The sequence below is a fragment of the Callorhinus ursinus genome, unplaced genomic scaffold (genome assembly GCF_003265705.2).
Source record: "Callorhinus ursinus isolate GAN/ISIS: 27379988/994484 unplaced genomic scaffold, GSC_fseal_2.0 scaffold60, whole genome shotgun sequence".
Taxonomy (NCBI): Eukaryota; Metazoa; Chordata; class Mammalia; order Carnivora; family Otariidae; genus Callorhinus; species Callorhinus ursinus.
In genome coordinates this window covers 4,377,681-4,405,658 of record NW_027397122.1, presented here as the reverse complement: position 1 = coordinate 4,405,658, position 27,978 = coordinate 4,377,681, and the positions used below count along the sequence as shown (strand labels likewise).

General features: G+C 55.2%; 1 protein-coding gene across 4 annotated transcripts in view; it reads right to left on the bottom strand.

The window, feature by feature from the left end:
* Nucleotides 1-27,978, bottom strand: part of GRB10 (growth factor receptor bound protein 10) — a 172,074-nt gene that overhangs the window by 37,980 nt on the left and 106,116 nt on the right. For all 4 annotated transcript variants that reach the window (XM_025853128.2, XM_073885064.1, XM_073885063.1 and 1 more), the window contains 2 exons: nt 26,605-26,800; nt 21,118-21,259 (listed from right to left, as the gene is read on the bottom strand). In XM_025853128.2, coding sequence (XP_025708913.1) covers nt 21,118-21,259; nt 26,605-26,800 — 338 coding nt within the window. The remainder of the gene's footprint in view (nt 1-21,117; nt 21,260-26,604; nt 26,801-27,978) is intronic.

Sequence of the window (27,978 nt, the reverse complement as noted above, 5' to 3'; positions counted from 1 at the left end):
GGGGGGGGGCGGGCAGTCAATCTGGGTGTGGCTGGAGCAGGCTGAGGGGTACGTGGGGGTTCACCTCACTATTCCTGTCTAATGTGTGGGCTCCAAATTCTTCATAGACGAGAGCCTCAACACTCCTTTAGCCTTGTGTTGCCAGAAGAAATAAAGACAAGGCTTCTTCGGCCTCATTTACTTGAAGAAGTGAACTAGCATCTCTCTGACGGACCGAAACATTCAACAGGGGAAGCGATACTCCTTTTCCTCAGTGCTTCCCAGCCAGGGCTGGCAGGAGTGGATTCTGCCGCCCAAGGGGCACGCGGCGATGTCGGAGACACTGTGGTTGTCAAACAGGTGTGTGTAAGGGGGGGGTGCTGCCGGTGTCCCGTGGGAAGAGGCCAGAGATGCCGCTAAACATCCTACGAGGCTCAGGACAGGCCCTCACAACAAAGGACTATGCAGTCCCAAACAACCCTGACCGCAGAGCATGGGACATCTTGTCCCAGGAAGCGAGCGAGTACACTGACGGGGACACGTCCAAGCCCCAGTGGGGCGATAGGAGTCTCTAAATGAACACCGGTAGTCAGGGCTGTGAGCCATGGGGTAAAATAACATGTCCTCACAGACACACACACATACGTAAGTACGTGGAAGAGAAAGGAACACATGGTCCAACAGGAGAATTCCACCTGATCAATGCAGAATGATAGAAGAATCAGCCGAGAGTCATCAATACGCAATAAAACCAGGAAGGGAAGCCCGATGGAGAAAAGCAAGTTAATCCAGTCTCGAATTATTGCCCTTCAAAAAGTACTTCTGGGTACTTTTTGATGCTAGTTCACTTCTTCAAGTAAATGAGGCCGAAGAAGCCTTGTCTTTATTTCTTCTGGCAACACAAGGCTAAAGGAGTGTTGAGGCTCTCGTCTATGAAGAATTTGGAGCCCACACATTAGCCTGGGTGGCTCTGTGGGTTAAGCGTCTGCCTTCGGCTCAGGTCATGATCTCAGGGTCCTGGGATCGAGCCCCGCGTCGGGCTCCCTGCTTAGCGGGGAGTCTGCTTCTCCCTCTCCTACTCCCCCTGCTTGTGCTCTTTCTCTCTGAGAAATAAATGAAGTATTAAAGAAAAAATTACTTCTTCACGACGGAGGGAAGAACAGTAACTTTACCACGGACACACTCCGCAGATGGTACTTTAGCCGAGCAATTAAGATCAACCCCAGTGTTGATCGGACCAACCAACATCGGGAGCTTCCTGAGCGGAAGCCTGGGGGAGGATACAGACTCTCTTTCTGTGGTCTTCACACACATACAACCTGATGGGGTCCCATGGGAGCCCCCCACGTGCCAAGGGCGTCCTTCAGTAACTAACAGAGACACAGCCTAATGAGAATGGTGGTCCTGTACTGGTCACGGACCAGGATGGAAGAAGACCGGTCAGGAACCAGGAAGGGAGAAGGCCATCGCGAACATGAGAAGGACAACCGAGCAAGGTGACATGGTCTGCAGACTGGATATGTGCACGCGGCCGATGCTAAGGATTCCGTGCTATGCTCCCTGTTTTCAGGAAACAGACATGGAGGTCTTTATAGGAGTAAAGAAAGGACTCGATGTCTACAAATCAGACTCAAATGATTCAGAGAAGAGAAGAGCGGTGTGTGGGTATCTAAACACACCGCGGACCCTTTGACAACATGGGCTTGAACTGCGTGGATCTGTTTATCTGTGAATTTTTTTTAATATGAATCCAGCACAGCATTGCAAATGTATTTGTCTTCCTTATGATTTTCTCAACCACTTCCTCTCTTCTCTAGCTTACTTTACTAGAATACAACACAGAATACACATTCATCTATCCTTCATGTTGTCAGTGAGGCTTCTGCCGATGACAGGCTGGTGGTAGTTAAGTTCTGGGGGACTCAAAAGTTATACTTGGATTTTCGACTGCATGGGGGGCCGACGCCTCTAAGCCCACCACATCTGCGTGCACATACACACACACACACACACACACACACACACACACACACACACGTCTGGACGATGTGAAAACAATGTAAAACGTGGCAGGGCACCTGGGTGGTTAAGTGTCCAACTCTTGGTTTTGACTCAGGTCATGATCTCACGGGTCGAGGGATCGAGCCCCATGTCGGGCTCCGTGCTTAGTGGGGAGTGTGCTTGAGAGTCTTCCTCTCCTCTCCCTCTGCCTCAACCCCCACCTCCTAAAATAAATAAATAAATCTTTAAAATGTGTAAAACATTACCAATTAGGAATCAGGGAACACGATCGACCAGAGTTCTTTGCATTATTACTACAACTCCTCTCTAGGTTTGAACTTATTCCAAAATGAAATTTAAAACGAATCCCGCGTGAGAGTCATGACAGGTGACCCCCTCCTCTCACTCACCACTCTGCTAGCAACTTACCACACTGTCGACGTCACCCACAAAGCAGGTTACGAGGATGACGGGCCTTGGGTTCTCATTTCCGAGTGGCATCCCTACTCCTTTTCCATTCAGCCTCTGTCCTGAGGAATATTTCAGATGCAGGATATTTAAGATCCAGAACAGGCTGCACTGGGGGGTTCGCTCACTACTGGGGCTGGCTGAGCCAAATAGCCCGCGCGCGAAGGTGGCGCTCTGTTAGGTCCGCCCGTGGGGACAGGTCCCAGCATCTGCCCAGGGAGACCCAAGGAGCAGACCGTCACGGGGCCATGCCCGCGCCCGTGCCCTTTGCTCCGTGGCCACGCAATTCCCAAGCTCAGGTATCTCCCCAATGATCTCCTTCTCCCTCTTGTATCGGCAGGTCAGGCTGCCCATCCAAAGGGGCTCCCCAAAACGATCTGAACCTCTTCAAGTGTGATGGGTCGACTTTTAGGCCAATATAGGATCCTTATTAGGATCTTATGTCAAAGTGTCTAATTTATGTATTGTCCCCTGGTTTCAGAAAAAGTCTTGCCTGAGCCTATGGGCAAGCAGGGCTGGTGTTCCTGTAATTTGGGACAGGGCAGCCACCAGCATGGTCTCTGGGGCCAGCTGTGACCCCCCAGAGCAGCAACACCATGTCAGCAAGGGCAGGGCATCAGCCTGCACACAGCTGTCCCCTCTGCTACAGCTGGGTGGGTACGCTGGTGAGGCAGGAAGGCAGGGACACGGCTGCCAGCACAGAACAGGGGAATCGGGGGGAAAGGCCAACTGGGGTCTGGGCGGAGCTGTGGGGGAGGGAAGACGTGCAGACTGACCGAAGCTCAGAGAACAGTGAGTTCTGAGAAGCCGAGCGCGAGTCCTGAATGGTGAAGCGATCACAAAGGACCACAGTCTCCAGGCCCCCTCCAGGTCCCGAGGACCCAGAAGGCAAGAGCCACCACTGAAGATTCAGAGAGTGGGGCTGCCCCCGGGGGCTACATTTTCAATTATAATAGTCAAGAAAATGTATCTCTAGATATAACATCATCCTCAAAATCCCAGCTCGTTTCCAAAACACATCTGCTTTGCATATGGTTTATACCACATGCAAAGCCTTATTTTGGGGCAAGGAAGCTTATGTACCATTAGGTGACGTTACGGGATTATAAAAATACTGATTATTGCCAAGAGTTAGCAACAAATTCTCTTGGACAGCAGAACATTCACCGGCACCACTTAGTTCCTGGGCGACCACGGATCCACAGGAATGACACGTGAGCCAGAACACTGCAGGCGGCCGCAACCACTCTAAACCCAGAAAAACAAAAAGGTTCCACCAAACACCAAAAAGAATAAGCATCTGAACGTGGCAGGTGCACAGCTTAATCCACCCTCCCACAGTCAAGGTCCCAGACAGGGCGGGTAGGAAAGCTAATGACCTCTATCTTCAGGTCTGTCCCTTTGCCCTCAGATGTCTTCTGCAGTTCCTGGAAGCTACAAAAACAGCCAATCAAAATGACGGATGGCCTGGGAGTCTGCCTTCATCACTGGGGACAGTGACTTGGCAAGGAGGACCAGTGGTACAGGACGCCTGTCCCGGATTACTCTGTACCTGAACCAGGAGAATGGTCAAGCCCTGGTGCCTTCGCATTTTATTGTAAGGGACAGATCGCCCTCTGACGATGGTTATAAAAATGAGTTTTACATGCACGTACATGTAGCCAGAAACACATACGTCTTTGGATCCAGCCATTACACTGCCGGGAATCTACCACCTAACTGCTTTTCTGTCAGCGATCATCTATCTATCACCGGTCCACCTCTGTGTCATCTATCCACCACCCACCTACCCAGCCATTAAACGACCAAAGATCTATGTCCAAGAACGTTCATTTCAGCCTCAGTTTGTAAGAAAAGTGAGTTGCAAACCATTACAAGGAGCTCGGTTAGATAAATGATGCTACCTTCATGTAACAGCGCACCAAGAGGCTTTGGGGAAGGACATGACGATGCCCGTAGGTCCTGAGCTGAGACAGACACATGACTGCCCATCTGTGCAGAACGAGGTCGCGGACGGAGAAAGCGAGCTTCCTTTTTATCCTTGCGATCCTGCACCACGTGAGTTTCACTTTCTCCTTTTACCGTGACCACGGATCACTTTCATAATGTAAAGGAATTAAGAGTGTCCTGGCTTGGTTTTGTTTTGTTTTGTTTTGTGTTTGTTCCCTGGCTGGGCACAGACGAAGTGGTAACAAGTCGTGGCCAACGGAGTCCCAACCTTTAACTCTGCTTTCATTGTGGAATGTGCCAGCGCTCCTGTGCCCACAGAATGAATAGGCTTCTTTGGAAAAGGGGGAACGCGGTGGGAGGGAGGCTTCCCTGCGAACACCTGTTGGGGAGAGCCTCGAACGCACTGAGTTTATAGGGAGGCCGGGGCCGGATGGCTCTTGGATCAACAAGATTAAAGATCCAAAGACCAATCTTGGGTGCAGAACACTGGGGGGGGGGGGAGAGAACGCCACGCGTATGGCTCCCAGCTGGCCAGGCAGGTCTTCTGGCCCCATAAACATGTCTAAATCAAGTGCCATGAATTTAAAAGATGGGAATGGGGCGAGCAGAAGAAGAACTACGCCTTTTCACATTAAGGGAACTCATTTAGGCTCACTGAGCGAAAGGTTCTCACTCCTGGCGCTGGGAGTTGTCCCAGGAGCCTCAGCAAAACGAAATCAACAAAAAAGAAATCAACAAAAACCCGCTGAGGATCCTGGAGATGGAGACCTTTGTTACAGAGGTAGGATACACTCTAATCGCATTTTGTCACCTGCAACAGAGATCAAAATAATGCCACAGAATTGCAAGTGGGATTTCCATGAGTAACAACAGCAAAAAGGTTTCCTTCCTAGGGGCAAACAAACTTAGAATGCAACATGGAGCCTCACAGGTAATCTACAGCTGAAACACTATTTTTAAGGCCTGCCTTCAATGGTTTGAAACCTCTCCGGACATTTCAGGTCTGCCTGCACGAGGGTGGTTTTCTTTCATCACCATCCATGGTGGGTATTCCCTGTGCACCTTCTCCTGACCAGGCATCTGGATGCTGGGGATGTGGCGCTTAGACTAAATCCCAACCTCACGATCCTTCACTCAAGTGGGGAGACAGACAACAAAAGAGAAGCAAAACCCAGGGTGTCACCTGCTGGAATGAAAGCGAGGGGGCCCAGGGGGAGACTGGAAGGGCATCCTCGTGGGCAGCCAGGACGACTCTGTCCTTCGCCCTGAAATACGAAGTCAGTGCATCAAAGACGCCACGTGGGACAATTTTCAAAGGGTTGTTCCAGTGCTGTGTGGGTGAGGACGCTGGATAGGGGCAGCAACTGGGAGACCCGTCGAACTAGAGTGCAGGGCAGGAAGCAACAGGAGACCTGCGTCCCAGGAAAGGAACCAGGGGAGGCCGTCCAGCTGTGGTTGGTGGAAGGTGACAGGGCGGTAAGGAAGGAATTCGGAGACCCGAACGGGGCAGCCGGGCAGGAGCTTGTCGGAGGACGAGTTTGGTCCCGTTGAGTATGAAGTGCCTCATAGGCATTCACACGGAGAAGCCAAATCGGTGCTGGAAACACACGTCGGGGGCTTGGGAGACTTGGAGGAGAACCCAGACCTGGGCTATCTGTGTGCAGACGGGTGGGAAGCTATGACAGGGGCCGTGACCACCAGGATGCAGAGCAGTGGGCAGGCTCCGCTCGCACGTGGGTGCCGGGAGCACCCAGATGGCCCCTGGCGCTGGGGTGACGTCCCTTAGGGAAAGTGCGCTGCTGGAGCACGAGGGACAGAGAGCGCCAAGGGCCCTCCAGGCACAGTGGTCCCGACGGTGGGGATGACGGGGTAGAAAGCGGAAGGGATGGGAAGGCGGGGCTCACAAAAGCGGGAGAAACAAGCCGGTGCCACGTGTTGCAGGGATAGTATCACAGATGCCACTGAAACCTGACCATTGGCTGGGACCAGGTGTAGGTCTCACGTCCTACAGAAGATTCATTTCAGGCAACGAGGGGAACCAAAAGCCTGATGGAGAGTGCTGAGGGGAGAGAGTAGGGACACAGTCCCACGGCTGGGCCGGGGCGGGAGAGCAATGCATACAGAGGGGGTGTTCCCCTGTGAGGTCCGGGAGCTGGGGCTTATCTAGGTGCCAATGCAGTGATCCAGGGACCAAGGCGAGTCTGAGGACGGAGGAGACAGAAGGGGTGATGGTGGCAGGAGCACTGTCCTCGCGAAGGCAAGAGGGGGGTGCTGGCCATGAACGGGGGCTGGCCGTGAATGCAGGGGCAAGTCCACGTGGCCAGGAAGGCAGGCAGGTGCGTCCAGAGGCAGGGGGATGGAGGAGTTAGTTTTCTTTGGTAACAAATCCTCTCTCTTAAACCCGAGGCAAGGTTACCAGGTGTGACGTCAGAAGAGGGAGGAAAAGCTGTGAAAAGTTGTTTTCCGCTCAGGAGTACTGAGTGAACTGGGAGCGGGAGAATCCGTGAAAGAAAAGAGGCTGAGGAAGAGAGGGAGGCGATGTACCTTTTTCTTAATTGATTCGTAACAGCTCTTTACTTAGGATAATGCAAATGTAGGTCCAGCAGACTCCTGGCTCAGCACCAAGCCCGACACGGGGCTCGATCCCACAGACTCCTGGCTCAGCACCAAGCCCGACACGGGGCTCGATCCCACAGACTCCTCGCTCAGCACCAAGCCCCACACAGGGCTCGATCCCACAATCCTGAGACCACTACCTGAGCCGAAACCAAGAGTTGGATGCTTAACCGACTGAGACACCCAGGCGCCGCCCACCGCCCCCCAATTTTCCCTTTCTGTAAGGACACCAGTCATCCTGGATTGGCTCACCTCCTCCAGTGTGACCTCCTCTAAAGTAATGAAGGCTCCAACAACTCTATTTCTGCTCATCACATCCTGAGATGCTGGGGGCTTCAGGACTTCCACCTATGAGTGGGGGTTGGGGGACACACACACTTCTATCCATCATGGCGTGCGGTAAAGTGGGAAGATCCTAATGCCACTCTTCCTCCGAACAGTTGCTAACTGTCCCAGCACAATGAATCTTCCATGTGCACCCTGTGCTACCTCTTGCAGGCTTGGGCTCTGCCCCTGGGTACGCATTCTAGAGCACAGAACCGTCTCTCCATTCTGAAACCAGAACCACGTGGCTTTTATGACAGGAAAACATGTTTTCTAACATCAAAATCACCCTTCCAAGGGAGGAAAGCGGTCACCACTCAAAGACCGAATCCAGACGGCCCCTCCTGTGTTCTCACTAAACCCAAGCCATCTGCAGGGCTGGACCCCTTTGCTGCCTGACACACCCGCTCCTCTGACCATGGGCTGTCCCCTCTTGGAAGGGCCCCCACCTGTCCTGAGAACACTAGGTGGTTTGGATTCCAGGGTCTTGGCCAAGGGAACGGAGGTGCACTCCCGGTGGCAAATCAGGCTTCTGGCTGATTCGATGGCTAAGACGCTAGACCACCAAGCTACTAAAACAAACGTGCCACCCGTAAGAGGAAGTATAGAGCCCCCAGGGTGCAGAGGATAGAAGAGCATACATATGGCAGGTTCCAGAGACGTGTCAAGCCCGAGGCCTGGCCCGCTGGGTGGCAGTTACCACGTTCCCACCTGTGCCCGGTTCTTCTCGTCTTTGGTACAGTCATCTACTACATCTTCGGTTCGTACAGAAGCCACTTGCCCTTTATTAGGGCAACTCCGATGACTCTGAGGATGGATAGAGAACAAGAGCTGGGGGGCCTTCAGGGGATCTGGGTCACAGAGCTGGTTGCCCGTGAGAAGAATGTCTTTGGGGCCACCAGAGAACACCCGTGTCCCCCGAGACCAGGGAAACCACAGACATGGATGTGCATCTGGACACCTGACAATCCCATGGTGGGACGGACAAAATGGATTCCGAGACTTCCGCTATGTCTTAACAACCAACACCACCCCAAAAATAACTCAAAATCATCATACAGTGAGATTGACTCAAATGGACACCAGTCCTCGTTTAGATGCGAAGTTTCCTCTCAAGTTCTTCCTTACCCATCCCCTTCTGTCGGTGCCTCCTGTTTTGGCTTTTGCGCCAGACTTAGCGTATGACTCACAATGATCAGCAATGAGATCTCCCCTGGATTCTCCAAGGACCCATACGTGCATTCCGCCTTCAGTAACAGAATTCAGAGTCTCATGACCTCACACATCCAGAGCTGCTCACCAGTTATGCTCTTGGTATACAGACTGCAGTTTTGAGGGAATAAGGCTTTTCTCCCTCTTGTGTAATGGGTTATGGGGGTCAGCGACCACGGTGCACCATATCCCAGGGCCTACTTCAAACTCTGCCCCAGCTGCTCCAGGGCCCCCTCCTCCGCAGTGTCCTCCGGGGCACTGGCGGCCAGCAGGAGCTAACCTGCATCGGTGGGCCCCCACGGCAGCCCTCTAGCACCCCCCACCCTGGGACCAGGACAAATGAGAAGAGACATCCACCCTGCACAGAGCTTGGGCTCCATGTAGGTTTCCAGCCTGGAGGAGGGCGGGGCCGGCTCTCAGAAGTCCATGGCTCCTCCCTACCCTGGACCACACAGCAGTCCATCTGCCTGGTAGAACACGTTTAGTCCCGCACACTTGACAGAGCCCACCTATCAACCCCCCGCGAGACTGCCCTAAAAATCCACCGAAACTTAAAAGATCACAAGGGGGCATATCTCCACATCAGGCTCACAGGGGCGCAGACATAATTACAGCAAGATCATGTCCCTGCGGGTTCTTGAGCCCTGAGCGGTACGGACCCGGAGAGAAACTCGGCCAACAGCATAATCACGGAGCTGGCACTGCCTTTGAGGAAACAGGGTCTATTCATTGCTTCATGTTCATCTGCTTGGGAACCAGCCACAGTCTGAGGCTCCAAGTCTGAAGCTTTGGGAATTTCCTTCCCTTGGATGAAGCTTACACGCATCGAAGTGGAGCTCTGAACAGACAAATCCACTTGGCACGTTCTGCCAACAAAATTAAGGATATTTCTTCCACTTCTTTTGAAAAGGAGGAGGAAAAAGAGAGGAGAAGCAGTGTGTTCTCGATCAACTTCACCTCCTGGATGTGTGGCTCCTGGGGTAGGCGGTCCAGTGTCTCCTGGCAGACCCTCCCAGATCGCTGGCCAGCAGACAGCCCAGCCGGGGTGCACCTCCATTACGTTTCCCGGAGCCGTGCACTGAAAGGTGAGGTTGTGTAAACGATGGAGAATTGTGTGGTGTGCGCATGTCTCATGTTTTCTGGGCTGTCTGTCCTGTTGGGGAAAGTACACTGAAAAAAATCTGTCTACATAGTGCGTTATTTTGGGTTTTAAACAGGATTTCTCTTTCTTCATCGTTTACCTTGAGAAAATTTTAGGCTTGCAGAAAATCTACAGAATGTGATATCACAATTTCCCGTATGTTCTTCATCTAGGTTCCCCAATACTCACATCTGCCCCATCTGTTTTATCCTATTCTCTCTCCATAGCTGTCCGTCAGGGTGAGCCGCAGACAGCTGGCCCCTCTACCCCTACATATCTCAGCACGCGCTTCCTAAAAACAACACTCATATAACCACAGGACCACGAACAAAATCAGGAAATTCCATCAATACGCTACCTAATAGCGGATTTAGAGACCTCCTTCAAATTCAGCCAAAGTCCCACCAATGTCCTTTTTAGAAAAGACAGTATTTTGGGGTTCAGGATCCCATCATCCAGGACCACAAGCTACATTCAGCTGTCCTAGCTCTTCAGCCTGTCATCTGGACAGTCAGTTTTCTGGGATCTCTTGTCTCCTCTTTAAGTGCTTGCTTGGCACCCTTTCAGTAGAGAATGAAATTTAGAAGCCAAGATCAGAGCTCGAGGGTGGACTCATTTTTAAAGGAGGAAAATCAAGAACTGCCAGTTGCCACAAGGATGAGGACAACTAAGGGAGAGCAAGAAATCACTAAATCCTGGGGATTTTGCTCAAACCCAGCCTGTTCTCTCCAGCCTCAGCACCTTGGCCTTTGTCCAGAAGGCCATCAGCTCCCGAGTCTGCGTGAGCAGTGGCCGAGCCCCTGACACCCCCAGTGTGGCCCATCCTGAGGACCGCAAACCACAGGGAACCTCCTCAAAATGCAAATCTGCTCTGCATCCCTTGATCGGACACGTGGTGGAGTCTCTTTTGCACTTGGGATGGAATTCTTAGAAGTTAGGCGCTAATATCCAGGCCCTTTGTGAACGCCCTCCCTCCTTCCCTCTGGAACATTCTCTGCCCTCCAAGCCAATGAATGGCTTCTCATCCTTCAAGCCTGATGGGAGGCTAGCTCGTAGCTTCCCTGCACAGGGCAATGTCCAGGTCACAAGGTCCCACAGTCCCTGCGGACGAGCCAGCGTCTGTCTCGCATACCAGGTTGTGGGCTCCCAAGGAGAGGCCTGTGTCGGCTTGGCTGACCCCAGGCCTAGCACCCACTGCCCACCCAGGGCCACCGTGGGCTGCCATGAGGAGCCCCTGAGCTCCTCGCCCACCAAGAGAGCACAGGGGGCTGTCTGGTATGGCGACGGCTCTGGTGCAGGGACAGGGCTCAGAACTCTTGAAACTCACTCTACCCTGAATGTGATCATCAAAATAAATAGCCCCTTGCAAACTGATATCACAACATGTACCCAGAACTATAAAACACCCATGATCTTGGACTAGGAATCTAGCTTCTGGAAACTTCCCTGAGGGGAAGAATTCAAAATGTGACAAAAACCACAGCACTGCCACTCACAAAAGCATTCTCTAGAGCACAGACAACTGGGAAGCCACGCAAACATCCAGGCACAGCCAAGGAAGTGTGTGCAGATAAATACCAGCTTCGAAGAGCCCTGTTCGAAGGAACCAGGAAAAAAGAAAACTCGGCATATTTAACAAAAGCACGTATAAAATTATATCTACCTTGGCTGAAACCAGATAAAAACACACACAGAGGACAGGGCTCCTGGGGGGGCTCAGTCAGTGAGGCGTCTGCCTTCGGCTGAGCTGATGATCGCAGGGTCCTGGGATCGAGTCCCGCGTCGGGGGGTCCCTGCTCAGCGGGGAGCCTGCTTCTCCCTCTCACACTCCCCCTGCTGTGCTCTCTCTCTCTCTCTCAAATAAATAAAATCTTCAAAAACAACAACAATAACAACCACAACAACAATCACACACATGCAGCGGGGCGGGAAGGGAACCAAACTGTGGGCAGATGGAAATAGTTGGATTTGTCTTTTCAGACGGCTGAAATATCCTTTGTGTGGAAGGCCACTGGTCAGAAAGCGTTTACAACGTCGTGGAACAGCCTCTCCTGAGACCCAGAGGTCTGACGCGCACTCTCACCTTCGTGAGGTCATAAAACACGTTATATCGACCCGCAAGGTAAGGATGCACTTGGACAGTGCCCAACGGAACCACACGTCCCCCGTGACCGGTCACGGGCATTCCTGAGGCACAGAGGCCCGCGTTCCACGGATGTGCCAGGCTTTATCCCGCCGGATGAGCCGAAGTTTGAAACACGAACGCAAGCGAAGATGAGGAGGGCACTCCCGGGCATTTACGACAGAGCTGTCAGGGACGGTAAAGACGTGGGGCCAAAAGTCCATTTTCTAATTTCCCCTGCTCCCCGTGAAATTTGCAGACCAACAGTAGCAGTAGCAAGAATTAACGGATCCGCCGGCCAAGGAATATCACCTCCTGCTCTTAGATTTGGGGGAAAGGTACACGGAGTCTTCCTGGGAAAGGTAGGTGATCTAAACACTCACTCTGCAATGCTTCCCATGGTTAGGGAGGTCCCAGGATAGCCGATGCTGTGATTGAGGACCAGTGTGGGGCCTCCCAAGTTTAGAGAATTTATATTTTCAGAGATATTTACAGTCCGGAGAAACCCTAGTGGTGGGGACTTCAGAGAGTTTCCCGACAGGACTGCCCCGCTCGGGTCCCCTGCGTGGTTGCAGACACATGAAGACGGGTCCCGTCAAATGCTGGGGGTGTTCTCAGGCGGCCACCCCGAGGGCTCTGAGACACCTCTATTTTAGTGCTATTCCCAGAGAACTCCGAAAAAATGCCCTGGCCCATCTGGCACCCTATTCCAGAGCAGGTTCCGTGGGAAGCTTGTCATGGAGAAAGTGGGTCTGTGATCAGAAACGTCTGGCAAGCGCTGGGCTGCCTCCCGTCGGTGGGGTTTCTTCCCTGTAGGAATTTTCAGAGCCTCCAAAACCTGGCATGAAATGTGAATCTCCAAGACGGTGACGGAATGCGATCCTCCCCAACGTTCACAGACCTGCATGCTTTCTTCTCAGGACTCAGGTCAGGAAGATTCCAGAAAGCCCAGGGTGAGAGAAGCGGGTACAAGGTTCTCCGTCAGCTCAGCAGTGTGCAAGGGGAGGCAGCACACCAGAAAAGCCAGCCACTGCTCCATGACGAAGGGTTCTGATCCAGAAGGACTGATGGGGGACCCATCCCCCGGGGAGACACACTTCGCAGCCTCCGTGTTATTGAGACCCGGGCTGATGCACGGGGCCACGGTCATAGCAGCCACGGAAACTCGTGAACACGACTCAGGGCGGCCATCAGGTCCCTGCGTGCCTCTGGTTCTTGCACAGATTCGCAAGGCTGAGCCAATCCGTGGAGCACAACACGCTTGTTAACGCATCTCTGTCCCACTACCCCAATTCCCCGAGGGCACCCTGCCTCAGAGCCTGCTGATGTGGCACCCCACTCACGACCACGGGGAGAGCTGCCAACCGGAGCATCCCAGCTCCCGGGGCCTTCCGTGGCAGAAAGAACAGGAGGCAATGGGATGTATGCTGCTCGTGGGCTCTGCTTGCTTGGTTTGGTCGAGTCCACACGTCCCCTCAGAAGGAAGAAAATGTCACATAAATGTGGCTTAACGAGGCGTATCCCTGTTTGTGCGGAGCACTGCTGTGGCATGCCGGGAAGCCCATGGGCTTCAAGTGTGAGCCCACTCTGTGGACAGGACGTGTCAGTTGCTCTGTGACACGATGACAAGGAATGCCAGCCCCCCGCGCCAGCCCCCCGTTGACAGCAGAGGGCCAGGCTTTCCCAGAGGCACCGGGGGTGGGGCAGGCCTCCGAGACCTCTCGGCAGAAGCGGAGAGATGGGGCTACCAGGCACGGCCGCCAGAGACCACCTAGAAATACCAAAAATCTCTTCGTTGACTGAACCGCTCCGGGGATGATGAGTGAAGGCTCATTTGCAGACTCAACGTTTTAGAAAACCAACAGAGTCAGTTTATATTCCTTCTCTAGGAACTTTTCCAGGGAAGCCACAGGACTGAGTGGAGGTGGGATGGGCAAAGGAAAGAGCCGGAAAGTGGGTGATGTGCCCTCATTCAAGAGGAGGGGCAGAGCTCGGGCAGGGGGCAGGGGTGGAGCCTGGCTGTGGCGGCAGCTGCCCGCACCTCACTCACGAGAGTACAGGGACTGAAGGTAGGACAGAAAGGGAAACCTGGTTTTTTTTTTAAAGATTTTATTTGAGAGAGCAAGTGAGCACAAGCTTGGGGGGAGGCGGGGGGAGCGGCAGAGGGGGAGGGAGAAGCGGACTTCCCGCCGAGCAGGGAGCCCCATCCGGGACTCCATCCCAGGACCCTGGGATCATGACCTGAGCCGAAGGCAGACGCTTCACCGACTGAGGCCCCCAGGCGCCCCTGGAAAACCGGTTTGAGGAACACTGAGTAAAGACAGCTTTACCTTTGAAAATGGCGGGGATGAGCTGCCGTGTGCAGGCAGACCCTCGCGCTGGTTAAGGGACTGTCATCGGACACCAGTGTCTTTCTTCTCTGTCCCACTGGGGGCCCGAGCACTGCTCTCCTGGGCTCCGGTCCCAGGACGACCCTACAACTGTCCTGAGTGTCCAAAGTGCACCATTCACCCCACTCGGTGCCCCACTCAGACCCCAGCACTCGGGTGATGCGTCACTGTGACCCTGGTTCCGATGTGTGTTCTGATCCCTGAAGGCCCCAGGAAGGTGACACGGGCATGTTCTGGAGGTGCTAAGGAAAAGAAGGCTTGCATGGTGTGGGCTGAGGCTTCGGGATGGAAGCTGACAAAAAGGCGCTGGACTCCAGGACGACGTCCGGCCCAGGTGGGAGAAGCAGGAAGCACGGCGTGTCCACACTGGCGCGTCCACACTGGCACATCCCACGGCGTTAACTGCACGTGGCCACGGGGGCTCGTTTTTCTCGCCAAAGACGGTCTAATGTAGCAGCACATTCATTAAATGGTAGTTAAAGCCTCAGGAGGCCCACCTTTGATCATTAGTAACGTGCAGAACCCTATGCAGGGCAATTAATTCAGTTCCAGAAAATTAATTTTTAAAAGTAAGCAAAGGGAGAAGAGTGGCTTGGAGTGGCGACAATGTTCATGCCCTGTTAGAAATGGGGTTAAATGTGCAATTAATCGTGTTTGAATAACAAATGGAGAAACCTGCAGAAACAAGGCACCAGGGAGCTCCATGGAAACCTTTACTGGCTGCGAGGAAAGGCCATCCTTGACAAGGCCTTCCAGAAGTTTCCATCGAGCTACTAAGGCACACAATAAACTCGGAAATAGAGATGTTTCTAAGAGCCTCCCTAGCAGAGGTTCCTGCTTCCAGCCCCAGAGCCCAACTCAGTCCGTCCTGCTGGGTCGGAACACGGCACACGGTGCCTCAGTTTCTCCCTCCACCACTTAACAACGCCGGGCCCCTGGCTCACCAGCCAGGGCATGCACGAGCCTGGCCAGCCAGGATTGTGAGAGAAGCCACAGGTTCTGCGACACACAGCAAGGTTGCCTGGGCGGCTGTCTCCCCCGCCTCTAGACCCGCTGGCATGGTAAGAGTAGATGTCCTCACAACAGAAGCCACTTGGGTTTCTTGCAGCCAAAGGCACCTGCAAGGTAACCACCATGAGGGAGAAGCCAAGCGACACGACCAGGGCCTTTCTGGTCGGGTGTCTGAGGACTCGCACGAGACCGCCCGTCCAGTGTCATCCGATTCATCCGAGGCCGCCTCCTTGTGCATCCCGGAGCTCGGAGGAGTTACTTCTTGCGCCTTCTAGTGACCCTCGTCTGGACAAACGTGTTAGACCTTGTAGGAATCTGACCCAGCCATTGCTACTTCACAGATTCCCTGCGTGATCCACGTGCGCTCCTGATTCCTTCGATTTTCTGCTGTCGGTTCACGTAAAGCACTCATTCGAAGGGCTCCTTGCTCCCTGCCTCTGAGAGGGAGGGTCGGAGAGAAGGGCTGGGGTCCGTCCTGGGGCTGGTGGGAGGGAAGCTTCTGGAAGGGGCGAGGGCGCCTCCATTCGAGCTGGTGGCGGTGCCCGGGGCAGCCCGCTCTCCCGAGGGGCGAGACAGCCGGGGTCTGCGGCCACTGGGCCTCCCCATTCAGCGACACCTCCTGCCCGACCTTGGAGGTCCCGGAGAGGAGTCGTGGCTAAAATGGGAGAGCGAGGCCTAGTGCACCAGGCCTGGGCATGCCTGTGGGAAGAGCCTGTGTGGTCAGCTGTCCCCAGGCACACATCTGGTGACCCAGCACCCCAGGAAGAGAGCAGTGCCTGTACTCACCTCCCCTCTCCTCCCACGTTCTAGGGCAGTGACAGGGGGCCAAGGCTGTGCCCAGAGCCTCAACACGCCTGCCAGTGTCCCTTGAAGGGAAGAGCATCAGGCATTCGCCTCTGATCCCCTGGGCCAGGCCCCAAACTCTCCCAGCCTCCCCTCCAGGCCCTGCGCACCTCCCTACTCCCCACGCTGCACCCCCGGGGCTAGCTCCAGGCACACAGAAGGGTCACATCCTCAATTCCAATAGTCTGGCCAGAAAGACGAGCCAGCTCCCATCAGGCAAGAGCGCTGTGCCTGCCTCCAGTTTCTAGGCTCTGGCTGAAGCTCAAGGGGATGCCCTGGCCTCTGCGGGTCAGAGGGTAGGCGCTGCACCCCTCCGTTGGACCCTTATCACCGGCACTGGGCCAGGTACACAGTAGGCACTCATAGTTGCTGTCGGATAAATGCACGCTGCACCAAAGTGCAGGCAGACTACACGACAGTCATGACTCGAAGAGAATATTCCAGGGGGTCTGACACCCTTGGCTTAGCAAGACACACAGAAGGACCAACGTCCTCTGGGTCCACGCGGCACCGAGAGCAAAGGGAACATCGCCGGTCGGGACCCTCGGAGACACTGTCTAGACCACAGGATGGGACTGAGGCCTGAAGCTCGGTCTCACGGCTCACGATCTGTGTCTAACAGTCGCCTGACCCACGTGACAGCATGTCTTTTCCAAATGAGTCACCAAGCAGTTAGAAATGCCTTGCTGATTTTTACCACAAAAATTCACTCTCTGACACTGATTAATTTCATGACCCTCTGGGGGAAGAGAATGTTATCACTCAAAGAAGTTCTCAGGCATCTGTACTTCTGGTAAAAATGTGATGAGATGTCACTAAACAACTTCATTAAGTCACTCAGATAAGTTACTTGCTCCGTAAGCGATGGAACGATGTCCTTCACCGAAGCTGTACCTTCAGATACGAATCACCCAGCTGTTTAGAATAAGCCGGGAAAACTCCACACAAAGCTGGAGCCACCGGTTCGACACTCTCACGGGGCAAAGGGTGTGTTTCTCCCAACACAAACCACCCCTCACGACTGTTTTTTTACCAAGCACACAGATAAAGAGGTCCACACGTGCTCTCATTACTGACAAGGCCCTAAAACTAAATGCCAGTCAGTAGACTCTGGTTTAAAATATTAACAAGCAGGGGCACCTGGGGGGCTCAGTCGGTGAAGCGTCTGCCTTTGGCTCAGGTCGTGATCCCGGGGTCCTGCTCAGCCGGGAGCCTGCTTCTTCCTCTCCTTCTATGCTCACACGCGCGCTCTCTCTCTCTCTCCCACCCCCCACCATCTCAAATAAATACAATAAAATATTAACAAACAAACCAAATGCTGTTGCTTTAAAATTCATGTAACACAATAAAATAGGTAGAACACCTGAGAAGCTTGAGTCTAAGACAGGCAACCCCTCGAACTCCTCACAAGACTGAAACCCCCGCAAGCCTGGGAGGTCCCCACAGGAGGCACAGAGGCTGCTGTCGCTGGGTGCACTGGGTTCACGGGCTCCAGGAGTGCGTGACATTCCCAGCAACTCCTGATCAGGGTCCACCTGCCAGGCTGCAGACTCAACAGTTTTCCCCCAGGCTCAGGCTGGTCGGGCTGGGAGCAGGTGCAGGGCAGGTGCCACCCAGCCAGGCTGGTATGGAACCAGGGTGAGAACAATGTCAGTCCCGTGCTACTTCTGTGGGGGCACAGTCGGGGCAGGGGTGGGGGTGGGGAGCACCATAGCTCCGCCCCTTTATGGTGAGAGCCTAGGGGACCAACCTGGGGGCAGCAGAGTCAGGACCCCAGATCTAGGGGGCGGAAAGGCAGAGCCTGGCAGAAAGGACCGGTGGGCTGTCAGCGGCCCCTGGCCACTCTGATTTCAAATCCAGGCAGGGACGGTCACTTCCGCCTGGTTACGTCTTCTGGTGGCGGGGGGGAGCCAGGACGCTACTCTCCATTCTCCACGGGCTCAGGCCACCATAACGCAGTACCACCCATGGGAGGCTCATAGGGCAGGTACTCCTCACAGCTCCGGAGGCCGTAAGCCCAAGATCAGGGTTCCCACTCTACCACCTCATCTACCCCATCCCCGGGGGGGTGGGGCTGCCAGGGGAACTCTCGGGACACACACACACACACACACACACACACACACACACACACACAGCCCGCAACATCGCTCCAGCTGTGCAGACTCGGGTCAGCTCAGGCAAGGACAGGCCACGGCCGGGTCGGCGCGAGAGGACTTCCACAGCCTGACCAGGTGCATCTGCACCCCACGGACGCCCTGGCGGGAGGATGTGGGGCGGCCACTGAGGGTTCCCGATCCTTCCCGGTGGCCGGCCTGCAGCTCACACGTCCACAGAGGAGCCGCGCTGGACAGGCGACAGAACGACACCCCCACAAGCCTGCGACCTCAGCAGTGCACCTGCCGCCCTCTGCGGGCTGTCCCGCCACGTGGGTGTCCTCCCCGGGGTGGGGGGAGGGAGGCGGCACGCCGTGCTGAGCAGGATGCCCATGCACCCCACCGCGTCACAGCAGCAGCTCCCCAGAGCCGGGGTGCGCAGACACCACGGTGAGCAGCCAGCGAGGGTCACTGCAGGAGGTCACCCAGGGAGCTGGAAGGAAGGCTGCTGGCCTGTCCGCGAGGGGGGGGGTCTGGGAAGAACGCAGTGGGGTGCGCAGTGTCTCAGGCGGGAACGGCGTCCCTGTGCATGGCTGCTCAAGCCTCCCTCCGCTCCTGCCTCCCCTTCGGACTCGCGGACAGAAAGAGGCTTCTTCTGACGGCCTCGCTGTCCCGAGCGAACGGCCTTCCCAAGGGGTAAGAGGCTTTCTTCTTTTCCCAGCTGACCGCGTGCTGTCCAGTGAACGAGGTGGCGTCAGGGGCCTACATGGAGCATGGTTTACCACCTCGGGAGAACCTGCCTGGACGCGGACCCAGCTGCCCCCTCGGACTTGGCGCGAAGGGAGAAAGCAGAGTGGGCAAGCGGGGCGAAGGGGCCCAAACTCCTGTGGCCATCGGCAGCCACGCCATCACAGGCTCGGGGGGCGGCCCCCGGCAGCGGCAACAGTGACACACGGCTCCCGAGATCGGAGGTCAGAGCCTGGTGTGGATGACTGGCGACCCTCGGAGGTGGGTAAAACCCGACGAGGACCATGGACTCTCCACCTCACACCAGCGTGAGGTGTCCTTCCTGCGCCCCACGGGAGCCCGCGGGCTAGGGGGGACACGGGGCAACAGCAAGACAGACACCACGGCAGACACTCTGCTCCCAAGAAAAATAGCACGCAAAATTCCTGAGTTTCCGGATTCTGCTTACAGACTTGGACAGTCCGTGGGGGTGGAGGCCCACTTTCCTGCCAAGTGCGGCGAGAACCAGATAAAATTTTCCTGGTCTTATTTTAGGGTGGGTAAGGCTGTAAACAAGCTCGGCAACCAATCCACAGACAGCCTGTCTAGACCCTTATTTGAAGCAGAAGGTCACCAGGGAGGCAGACATCCCAGATGTCCTGGAAGCATGTGACAAAGAGCTGTAGCCCAGCCAGCACTGGCTCCGGGACAGGGACACTTACCTCACCTTCTAAGTGTTGATGGCGGGACCAGGCAGCCTGCCCTGGAGGCATGAAGTCAGAAAGGGAGCAGCCCTGCTCAGGGGCCAGCAAGGCGAGAGGACATGCTTCCCTCCTCAAGCACAGACGGGCATGGCGCGGGGTCGGGGGTTTGTAGAGGAAAGGGAACGGTGGGTGTCCCCACAGGTGGGGACAGCAAAGTGCAGACGAAATAAAAGAGAGGGGTTCCAGTAGAAAAGGCAAAGAAAGTTCTGAAATGCACCTACTGACAATAAAGACCATCAAGATCCCAGGAAACACTAGTTTAATGGCTAAAATCAGAGGCTCTGGATCCTACCGTCAGGTACAACAGGCCCACTGCTCACTCTGGGGTCTTGCCCCCCCACTGCTCACTCTGGGGTCCTGCCCCCCCATGCTCACTCTGGGGTCCCCCACCTCCCCCCCATGCTCACTCTGGGGTCCCGTCCCCCCCCATGCTCACTCTGGGGTCCCCCATCTCCCCGCCATGCTCACTCTGGGGTCCCGTCTCCCCGCCATGCTCACTCTAGGGCCCTGTCCCCCCCCCATCCCCCCTCTGGGGTCCCGCCCCCCCCCATGCTCACTCTGGGGTCCCGCCCAACCCCACCACTTACAGCTGGGCTTCAGTTTCCCAACTGGGAAATGGAGATAAAATTTGTACCTAACCCTTAGGGGTGTTTTGAGGAATAAATGAACAAACAAATACATAAAACATGGAATCTTCGTAGAACGGCGCCTGGCCTCTAGAGATCATTCCGTGAACGTCAGAAGATGTTCCTGTCATCATTACTATATTTATGCCACCACCGCCCACACCACGGCATGACTGAGTCTCCCTCCCCAGCCTGCAACCCACTGTGGGCCAGGCCAAGCCAACCTGGAGGGACAGAGCCACCAGTCTATTTCTCTGACAAGCTGATTAATGACGATTTGACCTTGGGTTAAGTTACCGATGCTCTCCGCGTCCCAGTTTACTCCCCCGGAGGACAATGGCTCTATAATACCCAGTGCACAGTCTTACTTTTAAGGTAGAAACTCTTAGTTTAAAAAGGTGGCTGTCGTCTTCTGGGTCAAGTTTTTCTGCCTTGCACAGATCCTATTCCAGACCAGGACTATCTAAGGGAAACTCTTCCACTATGTGGAAGTTCGGGTGCCTGAGAAATGCCTCACTTACCCAGAGATCCTGGCCAGGGAAGACAATGTGGTGGGGGGAATTCTGTCAGGGAACTAACATTCATCTTTAAGGACCAAACTGTTACTTTTCATCACTGTTATAAGAGTCTTTCTAAAACACATAGACACATCTCTGACTGAACAAATGGAATTCTGGCCAATAAATCAAAAAGTTTCATAAAGTCAAAGGACAGTAGCAAGAGGAAAAGAAGGAAGAAAAAAGATCCCACACACTTCCCTTCCCTTCCTTCCAAAGGAATGAGCCAGCGCATCCATCCGGACCCCACAGCCAGGCGGCCTGGAGCTCGAACCAGGGGCGCGTGCTCACCTGCTTCGCAGCTGCCTGGCTTGGAGGTAAGGAGCCCCGCGTCAGCACCGGCGGGCTCCCGGGGCCGCAGAGCTCAGGGAAAGGGTTGGGGATGGCCGGCAGAGACGAGGTTCTGAGCTGCTGGTCTTCTTCCTGCAGGCGTCTGGGAAGAGAGACACAACCGCTCGTTAAAAGTTTGCTGTCACCTCCCGACGCGATCCAGCAATCCCACGTCTGGAGATGTGCCCCAAAAAACTAAAGAGGGGCTCAAATAGATAACCTGGATCCCGGGGTCACAGCAGGCTGCATCGCAAAAGTCCAACCCAAGTGCGCATGGATGCGTGAACAGACACACAAACGTGGTCCATCCACACAAGGGGGCACGATTCGGCCGCCCGGGGAAGGGAATTCTGACACGTGCTACAGCTGGGATGAACCCTGAGGACATGGTGCTGGGTGACAGATCTTGTGAGATTCCACCTCTCTGAGGCACCTGGGGTTGCCGAGCTCCTAGCTAGGACAATGGTCGCTGCCGGGGACTGGGGCGAGGGGAGTGGGGAGCTTCCGGGCCATGGGTAGAGGTTTTCTGCAAGCTGAGCCAGTCCTAGAGATACATACAGGACACCATAAGTATATGCAACACTAGGCAGTCGTTCACTTCGAAACAGCGGAGATGGTCAATTTTACGTCATGTGTATGATACAGGGACGAAAAGTCTTCTTGTTTTTTTTTTTTTTCAAAGCTCCCATTCTCAGATTCAAAAGGGTCCAGATTCCCTCACTCATTAAACATCCGGGGGCGAGAAGCACCCCGAGCGCGCTTACATGGCAAACGATGCTCCGCGCAAGGCCCGTACCAGGTGTTCTCTCCAAACACGGATGTGTGAAGAGGTTTTGTAAGAGCATTTTCAGGAGACTCACTATCCCCAGTGCCCTTGAAGTGATCACTTCTCCAAACACATAAAAGCAGAAGAGGCTTCGTGTGCCCTCATCTGCATCGTGGAACGAATGCTTCTTTCTACAACAAGGTGGTTGATCGCTGAGTGCGCTGGAGCTAAGTGCTCCGTGTCGCTACCTCCCCAGAGCACAAAAGCCCGTGTTTGCGTGTCCTCAGAAACACCCCGCAGCACCCACTTTGCGGCGCTGAAGGCCAACAGAGAGTGTGCACCACGCTGCCCACTTCTGGGGAATTTCCTGCCAAGAATGCAAAATCCACTTGTCCTACAACTAAGCCAAACACACCCAGTGAGATGAATCAGATGCAATTACAAAAACAGCAAAAGAATCAAGTTCAAAGTCAAAGCAGAGACAACTGCAAAGCGCCCGCCCCTCTGTTTCCTGTCCCCAGGGCTCTGCTGGTGGCCTCCTATCTACACTGCTAGGCTCTCCTGGGGGCGGAGGGCACTGCTGCCCAGTGTCCGGACGCCCACCCAGAGGAAGGGAGCACAGCCTGAGTGACTGCTCAGCATTCCTGGTGTCTGTGGACACTATGCCTCAGAAAGCCCTTGCATTGACTGGACCTTCCAAGAATTTCTGAACTCCTTTGACAGTTCAACTAAATTAATGATTAATCGCTTTCTTGGGAGTTTTGCCACTAGAGAAATGTTCTGTGATCACCTTACAGGTTCTCTGTTTACCGACTGATCCTGACGCCTGACGGGCCCGTCCGGCCATTTCCCTGGGGACCAGGACGCGCCCACGTACGGCGCGCCCGCTCCCACGGCAGGAAGGAGGTCCGTGCTGGGGTGCAGAACGGCTCTTCTCTAGTGGCTCAATAAAAATACCAGAATGTGGATGTGCGTGGTTAAGAAACGCCACTCTTCCCACACGAGCTTCTGTCATGGCCAAGTGTCCGGCCGACAGGCGGTCCCTTGTCCCAGAGAGCCAGGGAAGCGGAGATGTGGCCAGGCCCGCTGTGACTATATTCCAGCCCCAAGACGACGCCTAGCCAGCGACTAACCTGAAGCACTAGTGTTTTATGATCTACAAGATGCCAACATTCTGATGCCCTAGATGTTAGCAGAAGCTTCTCTTAATAGGCTGTTGTGAAAAATATTAAAAACCATGTTGTTTAGGGCAGTGAGACTATCCTATGTGATAGTATCAGCATGCATTTGTGTCATTACGCGTTTGTCCACACCCACAGGACGGACGACACCGACAGTGGGCTTTGGGTGCCGACACGGCCTTGCGGGCTTGTCAAACGTTGTACCAAACGTACCACCTGGTGGGGGATGTGGATAGTGCAGGAGGCCGAGCGTGTGCGCACGGGGAGTATGGGAAATATTCTAAATTTCTCTGAGGCGTGCTATGAACCTAAAACTCGTCTTTCAAAAAGTAAGTCCTTATTAAAAAAAAAAAAAAAAAACCCAGATGTTATGCTCAGTGAACATGGATTCCCTTCTGCTGGAACAGCCAGAACAGGTAAATCCGCAGCAAGAGAAATGCAGGTGGGTGGTTGCCGGGGCCGTGTGAAGGGGAAGCGTGGACACACTGCGGAATGGGTAGGGGCTTTCCTCTGGAGGGGTGGGAACCTTCTGGAACTAGGTAGAGGTGGTGGGAACACAACCCCAAAAGAGTACTAAAAATGCCTGAATTGTACGCTGGAAGTGGTTAATTGTATGTTACGTGAGTTTCAAGTCAGTAAATTATTCTTAAAAGGAAAAAAAAAAAAAAAAAGAGTCCCGCGTCGGCTTTATAGCAGTTCACAAATACCGTCCGAGGCAAAACTAAGGGCCATTACACGGAGCTGGAGACAGTTCCTGTTCTGGAGGCTGCGTCCCTCCACTGTTACAAACCGAGACGTGGAAAGGGGGTGAAGGTGCAGGAACATCGGGGGTCGGGGATGGGGAGGAGAATGGCAGGCCTGTGCTCTACCGTGTGCCCGGCTGGAACACACCCACTGCCCTCCGCTGTCACTGCAGTCCACTCCTTCAAGATCAGGATCGGACCCAATGGTAGCCTCTTCCAGGAAGCCCTCTCTGCCTCCCCCAGCTTCTACCCTGCACCTGTCTCCATCGGCGCTCCACACCCCACTCCGTGGGTCTCCCACACAGCACCGGGCCCAGTGAGTCTTGAGCTCTTCAGGGCATCTCAGGCTGGGTTTGCATCCGGACTACCCACTCACCAGATGTGAGCCAGTCACTGCCCCCAGGGCCTCAGTTTTGTCACCTGGGCATTGAGGGCCACCACACCACCCACCTCGAGGGCCACGGTGGCCATCGTACCAGCTAACAAATGAGGACTCAACAGAGACTATACAGAGGAAGTGCTCAGCACACAAGGGAAGTGCTCAACATAAGGCCTCCCTTACAAAATAAATCTCTGTGTGTCCCGTATCGGTCACCCCCCTTTTTAAGTGCACTTGAAGCTAAGAAACAATGCTACTCACACGAGAGAAGTGAGAAGGGACGAGGCCTGAGGCGCAGCGTCCACTCTGCAGCAGGGGGAGTGTCTGGTGCACGCCCGCCCCATGCACCCCCCGTGGGACTTAGTACAGGCAGCCCCACAGCGGAGGGCTGAATTTGGCCCGAACTTGAGGCTCAAGGGCTCCGGGCAACGCACTGGCCCGGGCCTTCTTGTCCATCCTCTGCCCTGACTCAGCTCTGGGCACGGTCGCTGTGCGGGCTGTGTCCCCGTCTTCCCAAGGGGTCTCCCACACAAGGCTTCCCTGGACGCGTGACTGACAGACCCCAGGCCCAGAGAAGCGCCCGGGAGAAAAGAGGGTCTCCCTCCAGACGGAGCTCCGCAGGGGCCAAGAACACAGGGGTGATGCTCCAGAAAGCAGAGTTCGGGGAAACACTAGGAGGGGGGAGGCAGGGAAAGGCCAGGAGCCCAGGGGCAGGCGACCACCCCTGCAGACGGCTCTGTGCTTATTCTGCCTCCTGGGACAAAGCCGGCTACCTTGGCCTGCAGAACACTGGGGTGTCAGACCAGAAAGAGCCTTATAGAAGTTTCTGGAAGCAAAAAGGACCCCCCACCACCCCGACCCCAAGGAAAGGAAGTGGGATTCCCCAGAAGATGCAGTGCTGAGGAAGAACAGCCATGGGAACCCCAGGCTGACTGAGGCCCAAGATGGAGGGCACCACCAGCCTCACACTAGAAAGCCCAGGAAGGCAGGGAGGCAGGGAGGCCTCGGTCCCTCACCCCCTCCCATCCCTCCATCCTCATCTGAAAACCTTCAGGGCCCACAGGGACCGGGCGGCGGCCACAGCGAGCGTCTCAGCTCAATTTCACAAACCTCTCCCCGCAGGAGGCCCATGATGCCTGCAGCACCCCTGTCTGCCCACTTCCCAGGCACTCGAGACGTGCTCCACACCCCGTCCCTCCCCCCAAGAATTCAGGTGCTCACGACTCCCGTCCGCCCCCCTCTTTATCGGGGTCAGGACACCACCATCTCTAGGCTGAAACAGCCTCCAGGTCGGCCGTGCCCTATCCCGCCACCCCCCGGACACCAGGCTGCCAGAACGATCTGCCAAAACCCAAACCCAATCTCCTGGCTCAGCTCTTCAGATCCTTCCCCGGCTCTCCCCTAGAATGGCTCACAAAGGCCTTCGGGATGTGGCCCTGACCTGTCGGGGTCATCTTTTGTTTACACCCTTCCGCTGAGGTGTGATCAACATGTAACCTGTACGACCCAGCACCAGTCTCTCTTGCCCGACACACCCACAACCTGCCAACGCCTCGCCCCCGCTCTCTGTTGTGATCGCTGAGGCTCCTCCCCCTCAGCAAGGTTCTCGGTCTACACCGCAGTACTGGGACTTGAGCACTCTGTGCTGCGGGAGATCCCCAGGATTTGCTCACCTTGTAGAACCAACACTTGGGACGCTCTGTCCCCTATTTCCCGGCCCCCTTCCCTTGGCCCCTGGCCTCCACCACTCCCACTCTCTGCTTCTCAGAGTCTGACCACCTTAGATGCGTCCCCGACGTGCAATCACGTGGCATCTGACCTTCTGTGGCAGGCTTGGTTACTTAGCATGCTGTCCGTGTCACCCATCAGCGGATGAATGGAAAAACGCAGTAGGTACAACGGAATATCGTTCCGCCATAAAGACGGAGGAAATCTGGCCACTTTCGACAACAGGGATGTTTCCACTCACAAAATCTCCCTCTCCCCGCAGCTCCAACTCACCCCTCGACACCCAAATCAGAGATGTGCCACCTGCAAGGAATCCCACCCCCCCCTCCGCTTCCAGAAGCCCCTCCCGCCAGCCCCGGAATTTCCAGTGAATCCCCTGGGGGATGCCCCTCCTCCAGGCCCCCAGAACCCACTCCGCGCAGTAAGGCCCTGGAGCCCTCAACGGACCGCCTTGGATCACTGCTTCATTACTTCCAGCGCATTCTCTCACGAGGACTTCCTCCCCCTCCGGCACCAAACAGGTGCTCACTGGACGTTGTCAGAGCTGACCCAGACACCACGTCCAAGCCCGTGGGGCCGAGCTGGACCGAGCTGAGAGCAATGCTGTCTCTCCACCCTCAGACTCGAGCCCCTCCAGGGCCGGGGTCCCACCTGACGGCGAGGATGTGCACAGGCTGGGAACGCTGCGCCTGCAGGGATCTTGTTCCCGAGGGTGGCGGCTGGCTGCGGGCGTGCTGGCCGTTCTGCAGCAGGGGCACCGTCTCCGACTGCATGCTACAGGCTGGGTACAAACTCTCCAGCGACGCGTTCACGTCGTTCACCAGGGCTTCCAGGTCTACGTCATCCTCTGGGCGTGCGTGGCAAGAGTGGGAAAACAGAACAGAGCAGAACTTTAGCGGCAGCGAGGGGGGAGGGGCGGGAGAAGCACATGGGCCTCTTGGGGATCAGGTCCCCCAACTCACAACAGTTCACACGACCCGGTGAAGGAGGGGAAGCATAACTGAGAGTATACATCCCATAAGGAGCCGTACGCTGTACGTGTATCAGTATTTGTTGATGTTGCACAGGCAACTCGGTAACTTCGGTCCAGCCGCATTTCCACGGTCGGCACAGACAGGACACAGCTTTGGAGCCCCTGCCTAGCTCTTGGACCCCTCGGCGTGGAGGGGCCACACACGGCCCGGGCCACACAGCATGATGACGCCACTGCGCTGGCCTCAGTTGGCCAGACCACAACAGGTGGACGTCGAGCCCTAACTAGATGAATCGGGACTTCTCCCTTCCCAGAAATTCTAGAAGTGAACGAGGGAGAGGCACCTGACACGGACAGAGGCCTCAGCCTGCTCAGGGCTCCGGGAGGGCCAAGCCACGCGGAAGGGCTCACAGGGGGAGGCTGATGGAACGTGCACCTGCTGACCTCCAGGTGCCCTCCTCTGCTTTCGACTGGCCTGAGAGCAGGGGAGGCCTGACACAGACGCAGAGACAAAAGCACAGAGAATGTCAGGGGGAAGGGACAGAAAACAGAGGAGATGTGCCCTAGAGACTCTGATGGGAACTTGGATGTTATCAGCTTGGCCAGGATGCAGATATTTGGTCAAACAGGATTCTAGATGTTTCTGTGAAAGTTTTTTTTTTTTTTTTTTTTAAGATTTATTTATTTTGAGAGAGAGTGAGCGAGCACACAGTGGGGAGGGGTAGGGAGAGTCTTGAGCAGACTCCTGCTGAGCACAGAGCTGGATGCGGGGCTTGATCTTGAGGCCCTGAGATCGTGAGCTGAGTGGAAACCGCAGTCAGACGCTTAACTGCCTGTACCACCCAGGCGCCCCTCTGTGAAGTATTTTTTAGATGAGGGCGCCTGGGTGGCTCAGTCGTTAAGCGTCTGCCTTCGGCTCAGGTCATGGTCCCAGGGTCCTGGGATCGAGACCCACATCGGGCTCCCCGCTCCGCGGGAAGCCTGCTTCTCCCTCTGCCACTTCCCCTGCTTGTGTTCCTGCTCTCGCTATCTCTCTCTCTGTCAAATAAAAA